This window comes from Haliotis asinina, chromosome 10 (genome assembly GCF_037392515.1).
Source record: "Haliotis asinina isolate JCU_RB_2024 chromosome 10, JCU_Hal_asi_v2, whole genome shotgun sequence".
Taxonomy (NCBI): Eukaryota; Metazoa; Mollusca; class Gastropoda; order Lepetellida; family Haliotidae; genus Haliotis; species Haliotis asinina.
The window spans coordinates 41,498,166-41,515,410 of NC_090289.1; the positions used below are offsets into that span (position 1 = coordinate 41,498,166).

At 38.1% G+C, this 17,245-nt stretch overlaps 1 protein-coding gene across 1 annotated transcript in view; it reads right to left on the reverse strand.

The window, feature by feature from the left end:
- LOC137297688 (uncharacterized protein KIAA2012-like) overlaps positions 1–17,245 on the reverse strand; it is a 68,539-nt gene that overhangs the window by 3,147 nt on the left and 48,147 nt on the right. The window contains exons 16-24 of the mRNA XM_067829606.1: positions 15,679–15,778; positions 14,917–15,129; positions 13,813–14,066; positions 13,071–13,278; positions 11,798–11,881; positions 9,399–9,473; positions 4,793–4,870; positions 2,619–2,815; positions 744–920 (exon numbers count right to left, since the gene is read on the reverse strand). Of these exons, the coding sequence (XP_067685707.1) occupies positions 744–920; positions 2,619–2,815; positions 4,793–4,870; positions 9,399–9,473; positions 11,798–11,881; positions 13,071–13,278; positions 13,813–14,066; positions 14,917–15,129; positions 15,679–15,778 (1,386 nt within the window). The remainder of the gene's footprint in view (positions 1–743; positions 921–2,618; positions 2,816–4,792; positions 4,871–9,398; positions 9,474–11,797; positions 11,882–13,070; positions 13,279–13,812; positions 14,067–14,916; positions 15,130–15,678; positions 15,779–17,245) is intronic.

Consider the following 17,245-nt stretch of genomic DNA (forward strand, 5'->3'; position numbering starts at 1 on the left):
TTGATTTGTAACATTGTATAACATGATAGTGGATGATAAACAGAAGGTTACTGAATACCATTGTTTGACATGGTACTGGATGATATCACATAGCAGACTAGTGAGTAACATTGAGATCATACAACAGTGTTTAACATGGTAGCATATGACAAGGTATCACATGATACCACTGTCTACGATATATTTTTAGGTCAATACATTTCCACTTCTAAAATAAGTAGTATCATATTCTAAAAAATATTTGAAAAATGAACTTTTTGTGATAATAATAAGTGTTGAATTCTCAAAGGCTGACTGTCAAGGCTGTCCATACTATGAGCGGGAACAAGGTAAGATGGATTCACACAAGTCATGAATCTGTAGAGCACAACCTCATATGCTTTGGTTATTAACCATCAGAAAAACTTCAAATTTATCAGAGGGAAAATACCTGATTTGGAACAATAAGTTGCTTTGTGCGACACATTATTGTATGGCACTGTTGAGTTTAGTTGTAACATAAATCATAATGCTGCATTTTAGTACTGTAATATTACACCATAACAGTAGTGAGTGAGTTGGGCTTAATCCCCTTTTAGCTCTATTCCAGGAATGTCATTATGGGGGGCCAGAAAGGGGTTTCACAAATTGTACCCATGTGGGACCCACCAGGTCTTCCTTGTGACAAGTGAACGCTTTAACCATTACGCTACCATGTCAACCTGCAGTAACAGTAATAGCACTGATTAGCAAATACATCTCACCTTGTCGAGTAATTCCTCGCCTTCTGATTCCACTTCAGCAACAGGCTCTTGGGGTGGTGGCGGCGGCAGCGGTTCACGAGGCAAGGGCGTCTGCTTCTTCATCTCGGGACTTTCTGACTGTTCTCGCACAAACACAAACTCCATGTCCTCGGACTTGTTATCAGGAGATGGTGCAATCTGAGACAAGAGGCTTCATGTGGGAAGAGGGAGTTTGGCCAACAACATTTTAATCATTACATTTTATCAAACATAAATTGGAGGCAAAAGAAACCATATCCTCATCCGACTTTATCACATATTCACATGTTCAGTTAAACACCTAGAGTTACTGATGCAACAGCCTGAAGCTTAGTGAGAACACACAGAATGCTTCAAAGTGGTTTTAATTAATTTTTTATTACTTTTTCAATACTAATTTACAGCATTTTAATCTTATTTTATTAATTCTCACACTGCATTATAACAGTAAGTGAGTAAGGTTTTACAGTGTGTTTAGCAACACTCCAGCACAGGGGACATGACAAATATGCTTCAGATAATGTACCTAGACAAAGAATCAAACCCAGAACTTCAGTGTGATGAGCTCTAACCACTAGGCTATCCTACAGTCCAACCATTATAACAACTGTTCCATTGAACAAATGTAAAAGACCCCACAGCAATGTGAGGTCCCTAATGAATGTTCTAATAACGAAGTAGCTAGTTGTCAGGAAACACACATTTGTCAACATTTTCTCAACCACATAAGGAATGTGCTAACATAAATAATGAAAATAATGAGGGTATGTACATTGCACAATACCCCACACCTCAAAGGGGCATGTTTAAGTGCACGAAAAGGTTAATAGTCACATAACTTATCCCACTGGGTACCCATTTTCTGCTGGGTGAACAGAGACAATTTTGAACAAACTCTCTTGCCTAACATTACAACACATGTATCACATATTTTGTTGTTAGGTAGGATTGGAGTCCTTGAAACTGTCAGGAGTCAAGTCACAAAAAAACAGTCACCCATCCATGGACTCTCCACACCCATGTTGCTTAATTGATTTGTGACCTGAGCTCTGTGCACAGGACCACAAACCACACGTTACAAAGAATACCCTGAATAAATGCTCGAAGTTCCACACTATAAGACCCATTCCATACTTACAGACTTAGTGCACATGCCAATGGAATTAACAGTGAGTAATTCATCACCGCTCGTACCATATTCTCTGAACAATCAAGACTCACTGACACAAGGCGACCTGACTCATGAAACATGGAGTTAACTCTGTCAGATTTCTGGCTCAGGGGTTATAACACATTATCAAATAGAAAGACACTGAATTCTATTCATAATATATCCCTGTTTCACAGTGCTTGAACTTTATTATCTCCCCTTCTCCTAACCCATGAACATCTAGTTTAGAATTGATCTACTGTAACCCATACTTGTCGTAAGAGGCTAGTGGCCCTGCTCACTAGCTTGTTTGACACGTCATCGGTTCCCAATTGAGCAGATCGATGCTCATGACATTGACTAAATTATTTACAGACCGCCACCATATGTCTATAACATTGCTGAGTGCAGCGGAAAACTAAACTCACTCATTTGCTCTATTGTGTCAAGGCGTTTGAATCAAACATGGTGCTAGTGTGTTTCAGGACCCTTGTTTTTCACTGTTTTTAACAAATGCTGTTTTTGAGTGCAACATAACACTCACTCACTCACTCCTATCAGCCCACTCTATAAAGCCAGAGCCCAAAATGAAGCAAGTTGAGATTTCCCCAGGTTCTGAATCTACCTAGGTTCCTTTTCAATTTAAAAGGAATCATTTATTTATCAAAATATTATATATTCTACGTATTAGTCTACCCTCTACTTACAATCTCTTCTGGCTCAGGGGAATCTCTCTTGGGGGTTTGTGGTTTGGGGGCTTCTACTGGGGGTGGAGATGGTGCCTTGGGGGGAGGGGGTTTCTCCACCTTCTCCTTCTTCACCTTTGTCTTCTTTTCCTTTTTCTTCTTCTCTTCTTTCTTGGGAGGAGGTGGCTTTTCTACCTTTGGCTTTGCTTTCGGTTTGCCTAAGATGACCAGAAATGTTGAAATGAATGTTGATATAAGGGTGTTTAAGTACTTGCATCTTCAAAGCCGTATAGAATTTTAAAAAAAATTGAAATATCTTTGAATATTTAAAGTGTTGTTATATTAAACATAAATTGGCATTTAATATGACAATAACGTTAAATTCATATATATATAAATTTCACAATCACTGTTAAAACATGTCTTTTGAAGTGGGTATCTCTATATATTTAGAATAATGTTCTTGTATTATCTTGTTATTTAATATACACATGCATGTAGCTGAAAAATATATTTTCTTCAATTAAAGCTGGAGAACATGTTGATAGTGTTACATTCGATATACAGACTTGAACACAGACGCAGCGGATTCCACCATGACAACTTATAAATGTGTAGTCTGATTGGTCTGTCCAAGGTATGATCTATAGGTACCAACAACATTACTATAAAAGTAAGGTTTATCCAGAAAGACTTCCCAAATAGACAATTTTCAACACTGATCCCAATTCAATGAAGTTGCAAAACAATGTGTTGTTATTCTTACATTATTTGCAGCAAACACAGCAATGTATTTATTGGAAAACTTGACAAACATTGCACAAATTTCCTTTACAAGAACTTAAACCTTAATTTTGCCCTTTCAGTAAAAAGTATCAAGTGGAAACGATACCACATCACTTATCATTTTGACAGCCAAAGTGTTCTGTGTTTGATTTCACACACTGTCAAGAGAGAATGGAGATAAACCTGATGTGTTTTCAAACGAGAGGTTTTCACCCTTCATTTGATACCTGCAAATTTTCCAAACTTGAAAACTCTAAACTGAAAACACACAGGGTACATGTCTTAATCACATTCAGTGGTGGGGGCAGGTTTAAAGCTGATTGTTGGTTCATAATACAGTCTTTCAGCAGCAGCCTGTATGTGATTCAAACTGGACCAGAAAACCAGTGATCAATAGCATGCACACATAATCATAGGGATCACAGATTTAACCATATCATTCCCTTTCAAGCTTTCTCTTAAAACCAGGGATTCAGGGGACTGAGTCTGACTTGCAAGTTTAACTGGCTCATCAATTAGGTTATGAGGCAAAAAGTGAGAGAAAATTAAAAAAAACAAAAAAATAGCAGGCATTTTCAGCAAGCGAGAATATGTAAATAAGATATATAGTTGTAAACATAGGGTTATAGAAAATATATTTGCACAGCATTTACAAAGAGTTGTATATAACATATACAAACCAATAAATATACATTGGTTTACGAAACACACATGTGAGATTCAGTAGGGAATGTCATAAATCACACAGGGATGTTGGTTTTACAAATATCATAAGTCACTTACAGATATTACCTATATACAACACCAAGTGATTTGTATTAAAAAAAAACCATCACAGTCTGATATGTATAATAAGTCGATGTACACATATTAGGTGAATATAGCACTCCGAGTCACTTGTACTGCATGGTGTATATATCATATATACCATATACAGATATTCTGAGATCAGTAGATTGAGTTTTTTATTTTATGGCTGATGATTATTTCAAACATAACTATCCTTGAGTGTCATTTACCAGATTTTTTTTATCACTTTTCTGACAGTAAATGAAAAACAATCATGATATGATAATTCATGAAGCTTCTATACCAGCCTACATGTGGACTACATTAAGCTTGGTCAAAGCTGGATGAGCAAAACAGATTTTTTTTTATCTCCAAGACATGTTTATGTCTATCTCTGTAAGATGGAAGAATAGTATTAAAAACTTTCATACAGACCATAGCATTCAGATTCAAAATCTGTGAATATTTTACATCCTCTAAAGCTTCCTCATTCCCACATGAATATTCAAGCCATATTAAAGCAAGCATAAACACAAAACCCAAACCAAAAGATGTCAGAACAACAGGGGGAAAGTAGACAGTCGATTGGGTGATGATCATCCAATCAGAACCTGTCTCACCCTTCACATCTTTCTTTGGTGGTGGAGGTGGTAGCTGAGAATAAAGACTTGACAGCTCCGACTTTTTCTCAACTCGACCTGGTAATGTCAAAATTCAACCATCAACTTCAATACATAATTAAGTTTTAAAAAGCAATCCTGGCTTTCCTAAAAGTAAAACAAAGGCATGATCAATTTGAAAGGAAGAAGTATTCTACACTACACATATAATACAACAATGATACAAACCACTGCCAATAACTGATAAAATGATGACATTCAACATGTCAAGTTTCCTATTCCATTTTCCCAATCCTCATTAAGATTTCTTCCCATGATCACATGGTGAGATTTCCTCTTTGTAGCATTCATTGTACACATTGTAATTCATTATTTAAGGTAACTCTGATAACGTAAAGTTCAGCTGCCACTGTGACCAAACAATCCACAAAACATATGTGACCATGCCCTTAGATCCCCACTGCAGGGAGATCGAAGAAGTGGTGCACACAATAGCATGTCATAATAACAATGCAACAAAACCACATGCTTGGTCACTATATATGGTAAATGTGGGGTCTACATGCCCCAGCACCCTGGTATATATCCATGTTTTTGCTCTCTGTTGCACACAACCACTTCTCACCTAAGTCCTCCATGACAGTTTCAGGTTTTGTCGGAGTTGGTGCTCTCGTTTCTCTCTCCACAGGTGGTTGAACTGATACAACATGTCATGGGTGCAAATACCTTTCCTAGTTTATGCAAATTCATTCAACATTTCAACTGTATTACCATCACTTATTATTATACCTCATCACTGTGATACACCATTAAATATGGAGATATTTGAGCTGATTTTATCCCACAAATGAAAGGTACATGAGGCATTATTGTCAATAATTCTGTTTAAAGAAATGTCATTGTTTACTCATGGTGGATGTCCTTTCTGCATTTATTTTGTTGGAATCTATGTAGTTTCTTGTTTTCTGGAGCAGTAAGAAATATGTTAATATTAATTTAATAGCAAACATGTCTTCCAAAAATGCCAAATTTAAGAAAATCATTTTAACAAATGTTCAGGCATAAAGAACCAGAAGCCAACGCACACAGTCTACCTTGGAGGTAGCGCGCAAACATTTTATCAGTTAGTAATCTGGTATAGGATCTCACCAAAAACATGCAGCAGGGATCACACACACACACACATCTTATTACTTATACTTATTGCTATTTAAATATACACGATGAAAGTTCACCGTAAGACACACAGCATCACTTCAACTGTATCATTAGATTGATCACAAAGAGGAGCTAACGAATCCCAAGGCAAAAACATGTATAAAACGAACCAATTTCACACACCCATACTAATGCAGCATAAACAATATTCTGTGAAAATCCATTTTAATGAGTATTGTCCTGTTGTTGCTGATCTCTGCACTCAGGGATATTTCAGTATATCACCTATATAATGAAGGATTCTTCATAGGTCTGGTTGCTAACATAAGCAATGGTTGAAATTATGTCAGCTATGTTCAACTATTTAGTTCCTAATTCTGAATGCACTGAAATGTTCAACCAACTGCATGTTGCCAAATCTGATTGCACTTACATGTTCATCCAAGTCCACAATTCTAATTGCACTTAAATGTTAAAACAAGTCCTTAATTCTGAATGTACTTAAATGTACAACCAATATCCTAATTCTAAATGCACTAAAACATTACTGAGGACCCAGAACCCAGAATCATCAGGAGGGTTAATAATTTGAAACATCGGTAAATATGAAAACAGTCTACATATCATACAGCACACTATTTTAGTTGTTGATATAAATATTCACTGCAAGCCTCACCACTAATCATTGCTGGTTTGGGTGGAAGGGGAGACAACTCTTCTACAGGAAGTGGCAGTTGAACAGGAGGTGGAACATGTACCTCAACAGCTATTGGCTCTACTACTTCCTCTATTTTGACATATACCAAGCAATAAAAATGTTCATTAGTTACAGGATGAGCAGACAACTGATCTGAATGGAGTATTAGTAGGAGGCATCAAAGAGTGTTTTGATATTAATATCAGCTGGAACAGGGGAGAGAACTTCTGCATGTTTGGAGTATTTGTGTAAGGAGAGGAAGACAAAACTGTAGTATCAGGTGAGAATTTGTTGGAAGATTGGGAGGCAACCATTTTGTAACAAGATGAAAATTTGCTTCATCACGCATCAGAAACATTCACAGTAATAGAAGACTTGAGTAATCATTTTCATATTTTTCCGTCATATAACTTCAAGATAAAATGCAGAACACATTTTCAGACATAAATATTGTTATATGAAACTGTGACCATCCATGCAGATTATGTTCTGGGATCCACGTTCATACACTTTGAGTATATGTACATGTACTGTAAAACATGTCAACTCCATATGTACAGTCTGAAATAACACATCAGAGCAAACCATGCAATAACATAGTGCACATTTACGTTTTCTCAGTGATGTCACGCGTGTCACACCATTTCAACGAACATCAAACAGGTGCAGTATTACAACATGTACAAGGCTACCATGGGTGTCCGCTCTGGCCACACACTTCTCTGTGGACTTTCCCATTAATCCTCTCAATGTTGCCGTCGAACTCATTCGACAGCAGTGCAGGATAATGACATCTCCAAACAAAACTTGCAATAATGATTCAACGAGTCGGATTTACGTGTCATATGATTTATGTATGGAATGTACTAATTCTCACCTTTTAAATATATAATGTTCAATACGTTTATATACCTTAAAACGAAACGCCCGCGAAATAAAAATGAGATCGCCGAATTTCTCGGCACGCAGTCGAAAATAATGGCCATTGTTGACTTCCAGCGCACCACCATCGTGTGGTACCCAGTCTAATTTTTTCTTCATAATGAAATATTTTTTGATAGTTTAATCAATATTTTTTGTTCCTTGACGAAGAGAAAGCCCATAAGTTTCCCATTTTCTGGATATTTTATGATAATAATGTTTATTTTTCTATCTAGTATTAATGAGCTGAATATTTTTTCAGTTGTTCCTTATTTAGTGACACACCGACTGTTTGAAATCACCCACCCTCTTCTCAGCGCCTTATGCTGAAATTAATTCAGCAGGCTAAAGGTTAAACAGGAACGGAACATATGCAAAATAACTGTCAATTAAAGACTTGTGGTCGTCTTCCATCTTTACGTGATGGCCCAGTACTTATCATAAAAATATGTGCCCATAAGTCTCCTGTGATCCAAATACAGTGTTGTAAGTGGTGGTCCTTCTGATTCAGATACACTACTTATCAGAAATATATGCAAATGACAGACTGTCTCTCATGCGCAGACTCTCTCATGATTGAAATATGATGTGGCCACAAGTCTCCTCTGTTCCAGATACAGTGATGACCTTTCAGATACAATACGTATTAGAAACATGTGCCCTTGAGAGACCTCTCTGTTCAGATACAGTCTTGTCCACACAGTTCTACCTTTCAAGGTCTGCTTGTGGTGCAGTGGACATGGTCTGCAGCTCAGTTAGTGGTTTCATCCCCTCTCATCATGCGAGAATATGCTTAAAGAATGGTGCTGTTGCCACCCTGTCTGAAGCTTGGCATTAAAAGGATAAAATAATGATTGCTTGCATCAGAATCAGTTTACTGTATCTGAAAGGGCTATCCATGTTAAACACTGTATGGATCTCAGTGGGCAAGAGCTATCAAAGTGGCAGTTCTATCAAACTGTCAACTAATACATTCCCACACACATACACACAAAATCATCGTGTAAGATGTTTAAACCCCATAACACCTTCTGGTACAGATACAGTCCTTATCAGAAACAAATGAACACAAATGACACTGCTCTCCATGGCATGAACCAAAACAGATTTTTCAATTTGGAATCAGTGTTTCCAAATTGTGTCTTCCACCATCATCATCCTCTCCTGGTTGAGTGCTGTCAATACCATGTGCTCACAATATGCTGTGCTCACAACCAAACCACAGGTGCAGAGTCACACATTCAGTCAAACCAACACGCCACACCGCATATCTCTCACCCTTGCTTTCATCAACCTTCTTTGGTTCTGGTTTGGTTGTCTTAGGCTCTTTTTTGGCTTCAGGTTCCTTTTTTATTGGTGGAAGTTGCTTTTTAGGATTTGGTGGCGCTGGTTGGGGTTTTGGTGGTTCCTTTTTTGGTGGAGGTTCTAGCTTTGGTTTTGGCGGTAAAGGTGGGTCTTGTTTTTTGGGAGGAGATTCGTTTTTTGTCTGTGGTACAGGTGCCATTGGTTTTGGAGGGTCTGGTGGAATATCTAACTTAGTGGGCACTGTGATGTTGAAAATCAAAAATAAAAATTCAGAAAGAAGTATTTTCTAAAATCATAATCTGGCTAGCTATTCGCAAAAGGTTCATATGCCTATGAACTTGTTAAACCCATTCTTAACACACTGGTGATAATAAAAATTATGAATTCTTAGGGATTCGAACGTTTCAAAAATAATGGTGCCGGTTCTTTTCTGGTTTTAAGAGATGTATTAGAATGTTTGGGCGGTAGCGTACAAAACGCTCCATGAGGTACTCTTCAAAGGGTAAGGATTCACACATTGCCTACCTTCTTGTGGAGATTCCTGTTCAAGCTTTGGTGGTTCTGGAGGGGTAAGTGCCTGTGGTTCTTTCTTTTCTTGCACTTGAGATTACATACATTGAAATTTAACTGTGATTTATGACAGCAGAAATGAAAAGAAGAAACCATTCTTGATCATGAGTCCAATCTGAATATTGGTACCTTCTTGACACGTTTATGCTCTACTGTTTATAATGTGTCATTATCACATTTTCAAATGTTCATTGATAGAACACATGAATGAATAGGATAGATTCACATGATAATGTACAATAAATTCTTATTATCATTAAGCATTATCAGTTTATATATTTCTCAGTTATTCAGAGTAATAACTGGTCCAATGGTCAGTATACAGTAAATCGTAATGAGTGAGCTCTGAAGTTTTGCAGTCATGCCATATGGTGGGGCGGTGAGGTAGTCAAGTGGTAAAAGAGGTCCCTTGGCACGCCAAAGGCCAGGGTTCGATTCTCCACATGAGTACATTATGTAAAACCCATTTCTGGTGTCCCCAGCTGTGAGATTGCAGGAATATTGCTAAAAGTGGTGTAAAACCATGCTCACTCACTCACTTATATCAGCCCATATCATGATGGCATGGGAGATAAGTAATGCAGTTTTTACATATTTACCACTGTGCTGAAGCCAAGGTATGATGGTGGGATATCCAGAAACAGAAAAGCAAACTGGGATTCAAACCCACATAGTTTCCTGACACATCAAGGGGGAGCAACTCTGCAGAGCAAATTGCGCCTGATTACACAGGTTGGTCACCCCATTTGACAATGTGAAGATAAACACCTCACCTACTGAATGGTATTCCATACTAGACAAACTCGTCCATCTTATTGGCTAACAATAACTCGAGATGTAGCATATGACCACTGGACCTAGTTATAACACTGAGAGGCTTGGAATGAGATCACAGGCCAAGCTGAGGGAGAGGAAGATTCAACACAAGTGAGTTAATTCGGGATGATGGCACTTCAGTCTGTTAGTAAGCAAATCAACACTGTGAAACCTTGCCCAACATGACAGCTTGGTGTCTTTCTGTCGTTTCTAAACTTTAAGTATTATAGTTACCCATTAAAACCACAATAGTTCCAAGATAAATAACACTTAGTTCCAAGATAAATAATTTCATGGTTTTTTTTAGATTATAATAATGCAGTCAACTTTGGAAGAGTAAAAGATTTTTTTCAATAGATATGTTCATTACATTTAAATCCTGCTTTGAAAGAATTTCAACATTGATGAGAGTTTCTGGAGAACTAGCAATGCTGGTTATGTTTACTGATAGAGACTGTACGATGCAGTAATAGAAAATGTAACATGCATTGGTAGATTTTGTAACATGCATCAACAGAGACTGCCTGCCTGCTCAATGCTTTGGTACAGAACATAACAGGCAGTGGTACAGAATGTAACATGCATTGGTAGAGATTTGTAGATGGCATGCACAGGGGAGAACCAAACATCCATTAGTAATCTTCAATGTTGAACATGCATCCAGAGAACCTATATCTATCAAATAATGATATACTGCCATTCACCTTTGACATATATTTTCAGAATCTGTTTTTTTCCACAACATTGAGTGAAAAATAACATCTCCGTCAATTGTGGACATGTTGAATGAAGGAGGGGGTTTCTCATTCTCATTACCCTCATTCCTTCAACATATGATATATGATGGAATACTCTAGTATCAGTCCATAGTTGAGAACTGTTTATCTGGCTTTACTGATATATATATACATGGTCACTTGATGATTTGCAACAACTCACTTATTTCTGGATGCATGTTTGAGGATGTGCAGAGGGTTTACAGCATGAGGGATCTGTATGTCCATATTAGTATGTCCTCACAAATACAGGGCATGAGTGAGCTGGATATTTTTAATAGTATTCTCATTACCGTATATCCCCTAATGTTGCTTAAATGTTGGTGGGAAGCCTGATGTGGTGCAGATCAGACAGTCTATGTAATTGGAATACAATGACATGCGTAACCAAGTCAGTGAGTCTGACCACCCAATCCTTGACAAGCATGGACTTCTGAAGACCAATTCTACGTAGATCTTCATGGGTGTATTGAGATCTCAGATGTTTACCACTTTAAAAAATCCACGAGCATGGATTTGGTGGCGATCATAGGAGATAACTCTGCACAGTAATTTGTGCTGCCTTTGACATCTGTGCCACTATGTGGCAAAATTCTAAAAATACTTATGACACTTTACACTTTAAAGCCAATTTCTTTCACTTGAATGTTTAAATTAATTTGTAAAAATACCAGGAAACCTGTGACCTCCCTCTGCACACCCTCACATATTTCTGTGTAATAAATGTAACAGTGACACTGGCACACCACTCTGAGGCCTCACTTTTAGGTGGGGATGGTTTTGGTAGGGGTGGGGGATCGACGGGACCGTACAGTTTCTCCAGCTCCTTCTTGTCTTCCACTTTACCTGTACACATGGAACTGCTGGGTCAGCAAAATAGATGCAACAAATATACGCTGAGACAAACTGGCAGTAATTCTGCTTCATATGTCTCATTTGTTCCACATGTCAGAGACCCGTGAAGGTTGGGGGGGCAGACTAGGCCTTCAGCAACCCATGCTTGCCATGAAAGGTGACTATGCTTGTCGTAAGAGGCGACTAACGGGATCAGATGGTCAGGCTTGCTGACTTGGTTGACACGTGTCATTGGTTCCCAATTGCACCTCTTACGACAAGCAGTCTCCTTGCATGGCAAGCATGGGTTGCTGAAGACTTATTCTACCCCTGACCTTCACGGGTCTCTGAGACAATACTTGATTATTTGCACTTTAGAGGGTTTGAAAATATATGACTGAAATAGTCTGACGTATCTGAGGCCAATGAAGCCTCTCGACCTGGAATCCATCTTGACTGCATCTGGTGACCTTTGACCTATGACATTTGAGAAACTAAAGACAGTTATGGTGGACAGTAAGCTCCTGTGTAACAACACAGAAAATGGTTTGTTAGACTTAAAACAATCATGCCACCACAGGTCATCTCAACATTCTGAAAAGTATTCCCAAATTGACAAAATGAAGATATTGCACCTGAAATTGTGAAAACAAACTGTGAAGAAAATATAGGCATGAATGGGCCAAATATGACATTAAAATAAACTACCACTCCTCATTAAAATAAACTTTACACCCTGTTTAGTAATAATTTAAACATCTGCATTACAGGTGGGTGGTCAGAGGGAAAGTGGGGAGGGTCACCAAACAACCAGACATTCTCTTGGGGAGAGCCATTAAATAAATCTCATGGTCAATAAAGTGCTATTGCATTTTTCCTTTCAGGTAGGATCATGAACATCATCAGAGGGACATCATGAAGTATGACAAACACAGAGGGGCATTTTTAAAATACATTTGTGCAAAAAAAGCCTTTGACCCACCATTGTTAAATGACATCATATTTTGTTAAATGATCATATCTTTTTTTATATTTAGTTACAAAACTGTTATTCCTTCAAGGTGTTATTCCAAACTACATAGCCTTGTATGGTAACTAAAAATGTGATGATGTTCAATCATCAGAATCCAGAACACCAAAGCACATGAAGACAAGTCAGCTGTCAATTCAGAGATAATAATGGCTACTAAATGTCTCTCACCAACAACAAACTCCTCTCTGTCTTCAATAGACACTGGTTTCTTCTTCTTGGTGCCCTTAGAGTCGTCAGTCTTCTGAGATGTTTTAGACACACCAGTCTTGGTGCTGCCATGTTCACTGGTGGAGTCCTCTGGTGTTGGTTTGGGGACAACAGCAGGGGAGACAACAGCTGTGGAGACAACAGCTGGGGAGGTAACTTCAGGTGTTTTCTGAAAGAACACAGGTACATGTTAGAAGACAAATATAAAGGCCTCTGAAATAGTTGCACGTATATTAATTAGGAGGTTCAATTTAACAGTTTCTTACCACATATACTCATTAACTTCATTTAAAATCTGCAGTCTCCGGAACAGGACTTAACAAGGCCAAGGGCACACCTTACCAAAAGCGAATTGGTATCCTTTGTACCCATTGTGATCCAAAACCATTTAAAGTCGTTCAGCAATCAGTCACCGCAATGATGAGATATCTGTGTCTGTTATAAAGTCATGAATGCAGAGTTCATTGATGATGTGATTGACAGGGATTTTGCTCTGTAGTCCTGTAGGCCATACTGTTTCCCTAACCAGTTATAAAATGGATTTATATGCATAGGTAATTCATAAAAGAATTTTTCTGAACTGGCTGACAACAGATCTGTGATGTGACAGAGTAACAATCACAACATGGAAGGATCGGATGTTCGTTAACTTATTCCGAGTAGTATATAAATATCGACTTCATAAACCAAAATGTCCACATACCTCTTCTATTTGCTTCACAGCCTGCATAAAATCATCTTCCACAGGCACATCTGACGACTTCCTAACGCTCCGTGTTTCTGACCCTCCATCTACGATGGACGAGTGTTTGGAGCTACTCTTTGACCGTCTGTCAGGTTCAATCAGGTCACCTGGTTCTGGCACTCCATAGCTGATAACGTCAACATCTCCGACATCCTTGACAGATGCTCTGTCTGATGGGATTGAGATGGTAGGTTTGCTCTCCTCGTCTCCTCCTGTAAGTAGATAATGTCAGACTGTGTTTGTTCCATGCTTTGTTTCTCAGAAACATTCCACCCATTTTGTGTTTGTGTGTGCATGCACGTGTGTGTGAATGCATGTGTGTGTGCACGCATGGGATGAGTCTACTGATTTCTACTACAAAATACATTCGGTTGCATCTTATTGCATCAGCGTATGATGCAAGGAGACGTATACTAATCTGAATAGAGTGACTTTTTTGGTTTTCCAATGCTTTTAGCAATACCGGTAATATCACAACAGGGGACACCAGAAATGGGCTTCACACAATGGAACCATGAGGGGAACTGAACCTGGGTTTTCAGTGTAATGAGCAAATGCTTTAACCACTATGCTACCACACCAAACCTAATCTAACAAGGAATCTGCATCAGGAAGGTCAGAGTAGAAGTGTGAAATGTGTCATGTGAGGGGTTCATGTGAGTTTAAAATGATTTGTTTCTTGTCTGATGTCACATTTGTCAGTTTTCCAGATATATGACAGTTGTCTGTAAATAACCAACAATCTGGACCCGACAATCAAGTGATTGACATCACAAGCATGCAATTGGGAGATGATGAAATGCATCAACCAAGTCAACAAGTCTGACCACCTGATCCTGTTAGTCGCCTCTAACAACACAAATAGGTTGCTAAAGACCAGTTCGGACCCGGATCTTCACATATGAGAGTTTAAAACCTGAATGAAATGTGTAACAAATTCATCATAACAAATTCACACATGACGTTTAAAAAACTTCTCTCTGTTCAGTACATTTCCTTCACAGTAAATCATGAGTGATCATGTTGTTTATGGAGAAAAACGAGATAACTAATTTGCCATACCTGGAGATACAAAGAGATGTCCTTCCTTCACACCTCCCATGGCCTTGGAGAGCTGACTCTTGGACCTGAGTGTGTTCTTTCCACTCTCCTCATCCTTGACCATCTCGATATCCTCGGGGCTCACAGAGTTGTTTGTCAGTGCCTCCAACAGCTCAGGGCTGATTTCAGCATCGGGTGGAAAGGCATCCGGGGTCAGGCCTGCTGCTGTGGCAACTGCAACATGGAGGTCAAGGATGGATGTGCATTTTTTTCTGGCAACATTCCAGCAATATCATGAGGTAGATACTCTGACATCATTCCAGCAATATTGTGAGGAGGAATACATCATAGTTCATACTCATGTGTAAATTTAGATGTAGATCTTCTGTATGACAAGCAGACTCTATCTCCCAGGTCATTCCCATATCTGAGAATTCAGATGTCAAGGCATTGCTTCGGATCATGAGTGAGTGGTTTTATTCTGCTTTTATCAATATTCCAGCAATATCACAGTGGCAGACACTAGCAGTCAGCAATATTCCAGCAATATCACAGTGGGGCACACTAGAAGTGGGCTTCACACATTGCACCCATGTGGGGAATCAAACCAGGGCCTTTGGCGTGACAGGTGAATGCTTTAACCATTAAGATACCACACCGACGTGCTGAAGATCTTGTGTTCAATGTGGGAGGATATCACAGATCATCACTGGTGATGTCTGTGCTAGTGAAATTACTTTTTTTTTTTTTTTTTACTTTTTTTTTTGCTCTGTCAAATTGTACCTGCAGTCGTAAGATTACGACGGATCTCTTCTCGGTATTCTGCAGCTGTAGGATCTGCACTTGTAGTTCGATGTTTCTTCATAATCTGTTCTATAGCATCCTGGAAGGTCGCAATGAAAGATTTGTCATTCAGTGTTCGAAATGCATCCTTCAGCTTTGTTGACACCACAAGCATAGTCTAGGTTTGTTCTCCCAGAAGCCAGTCACAGAAACTTTACAAATATCTCAGCTTAAGAAAATCAATCAATGTATATAAAGAAGCTTATGCTCAAAACATTACAAATGCAACAAGCTGAAGTTTACTGTTAACAGAATATGTACGCAGAACATACTGGGCAGGATACAGAGGAGAGAATGTAGAGTTGATAATTTATAGGAACAATATATAAATATGAAACATAGAACTTCATGGATTACAACTTCTTGTTTATTGTGTTAAGCGACGTTTCAATGTAAATTCTTACATCATTATCAAGTTAAAAGCACCAGGACAGGACAGGACAGGACAGAAATATATATGACAAGACAAATTTGACAGAATATGGAGTATAGAAAATTTACAGGAGCAATATAGAGGGAATAAAATATATCTGAAATATAACAAAAAGTAAAGAATGTGAAGGCACATTGAATGATTAATTTTGTAAGAAGCATTCAAATGATTATAGTTAATATTGTAATACATGCCAAGGAAACTGTTATCAAAAATAAATTAATTAATATGTTAGTGTGTACAGAAATTAATCCCATCCATGCAGGGCCCATCGGTTAGGAAGTGGGCCTTAGTGTATGAATCCAAAACATCCACTGCATTTTTGTCCTCACATATATCTCTCGTATGACATCACCAGGGCCTAGTTACTGTTAATGTATGGCACTTCCGACGATCTTAACGCTAACAGAGCTTTGAAAATCTGGGCCTGGGTCATTATAGTTTACTAATCATGTCAAGCATTTTAAAATCTAATGTAAATAATATATCAGAAAGTTTCTCTGTTCAACCTGCCACCTCAGACGTATGCAGTTAGAGACTGCAGTGAAAATACCAAACTACAGTGAATCAAAGATATCACAAACACTCAAACTGTGCTCAATCGGCCTCCATTCTGGTAAAGGGAGGTAAGTACCATATGATAGTTATCATTCACCAGATGATCAGATGCCATTTAAAATATGTACTCATGTGAAACTAGTCAAAAGGGGATAAAGAATGCCTGATTCGTTCTTGTTATAATAGTAAATCTGTTAAGCCATCTTTTCTTTAACTTCGAGTAGTATATTTTACTAATGATAAATTTATGATGGAGTTGAAAAGTGAATAGAGTAAATACCGGTTTAGTTATGCCAAATGATGGCCTGTTAATCAGGATGTTGATATGACAACAGAACTTAATAGGTCAATAGCTTAAAATTAAGATGAAAACAGAGAGAATTCGCATAATAAAAACTTTCAGATTGCTTAGTAAATTGCTTAATTGAAATGAAAGAGTTTATTCAATATATATATCATTTTTAGTAACTGTGCCAAGAAAATATATGTTTTTTTTAAAAGATTAACCAATACACA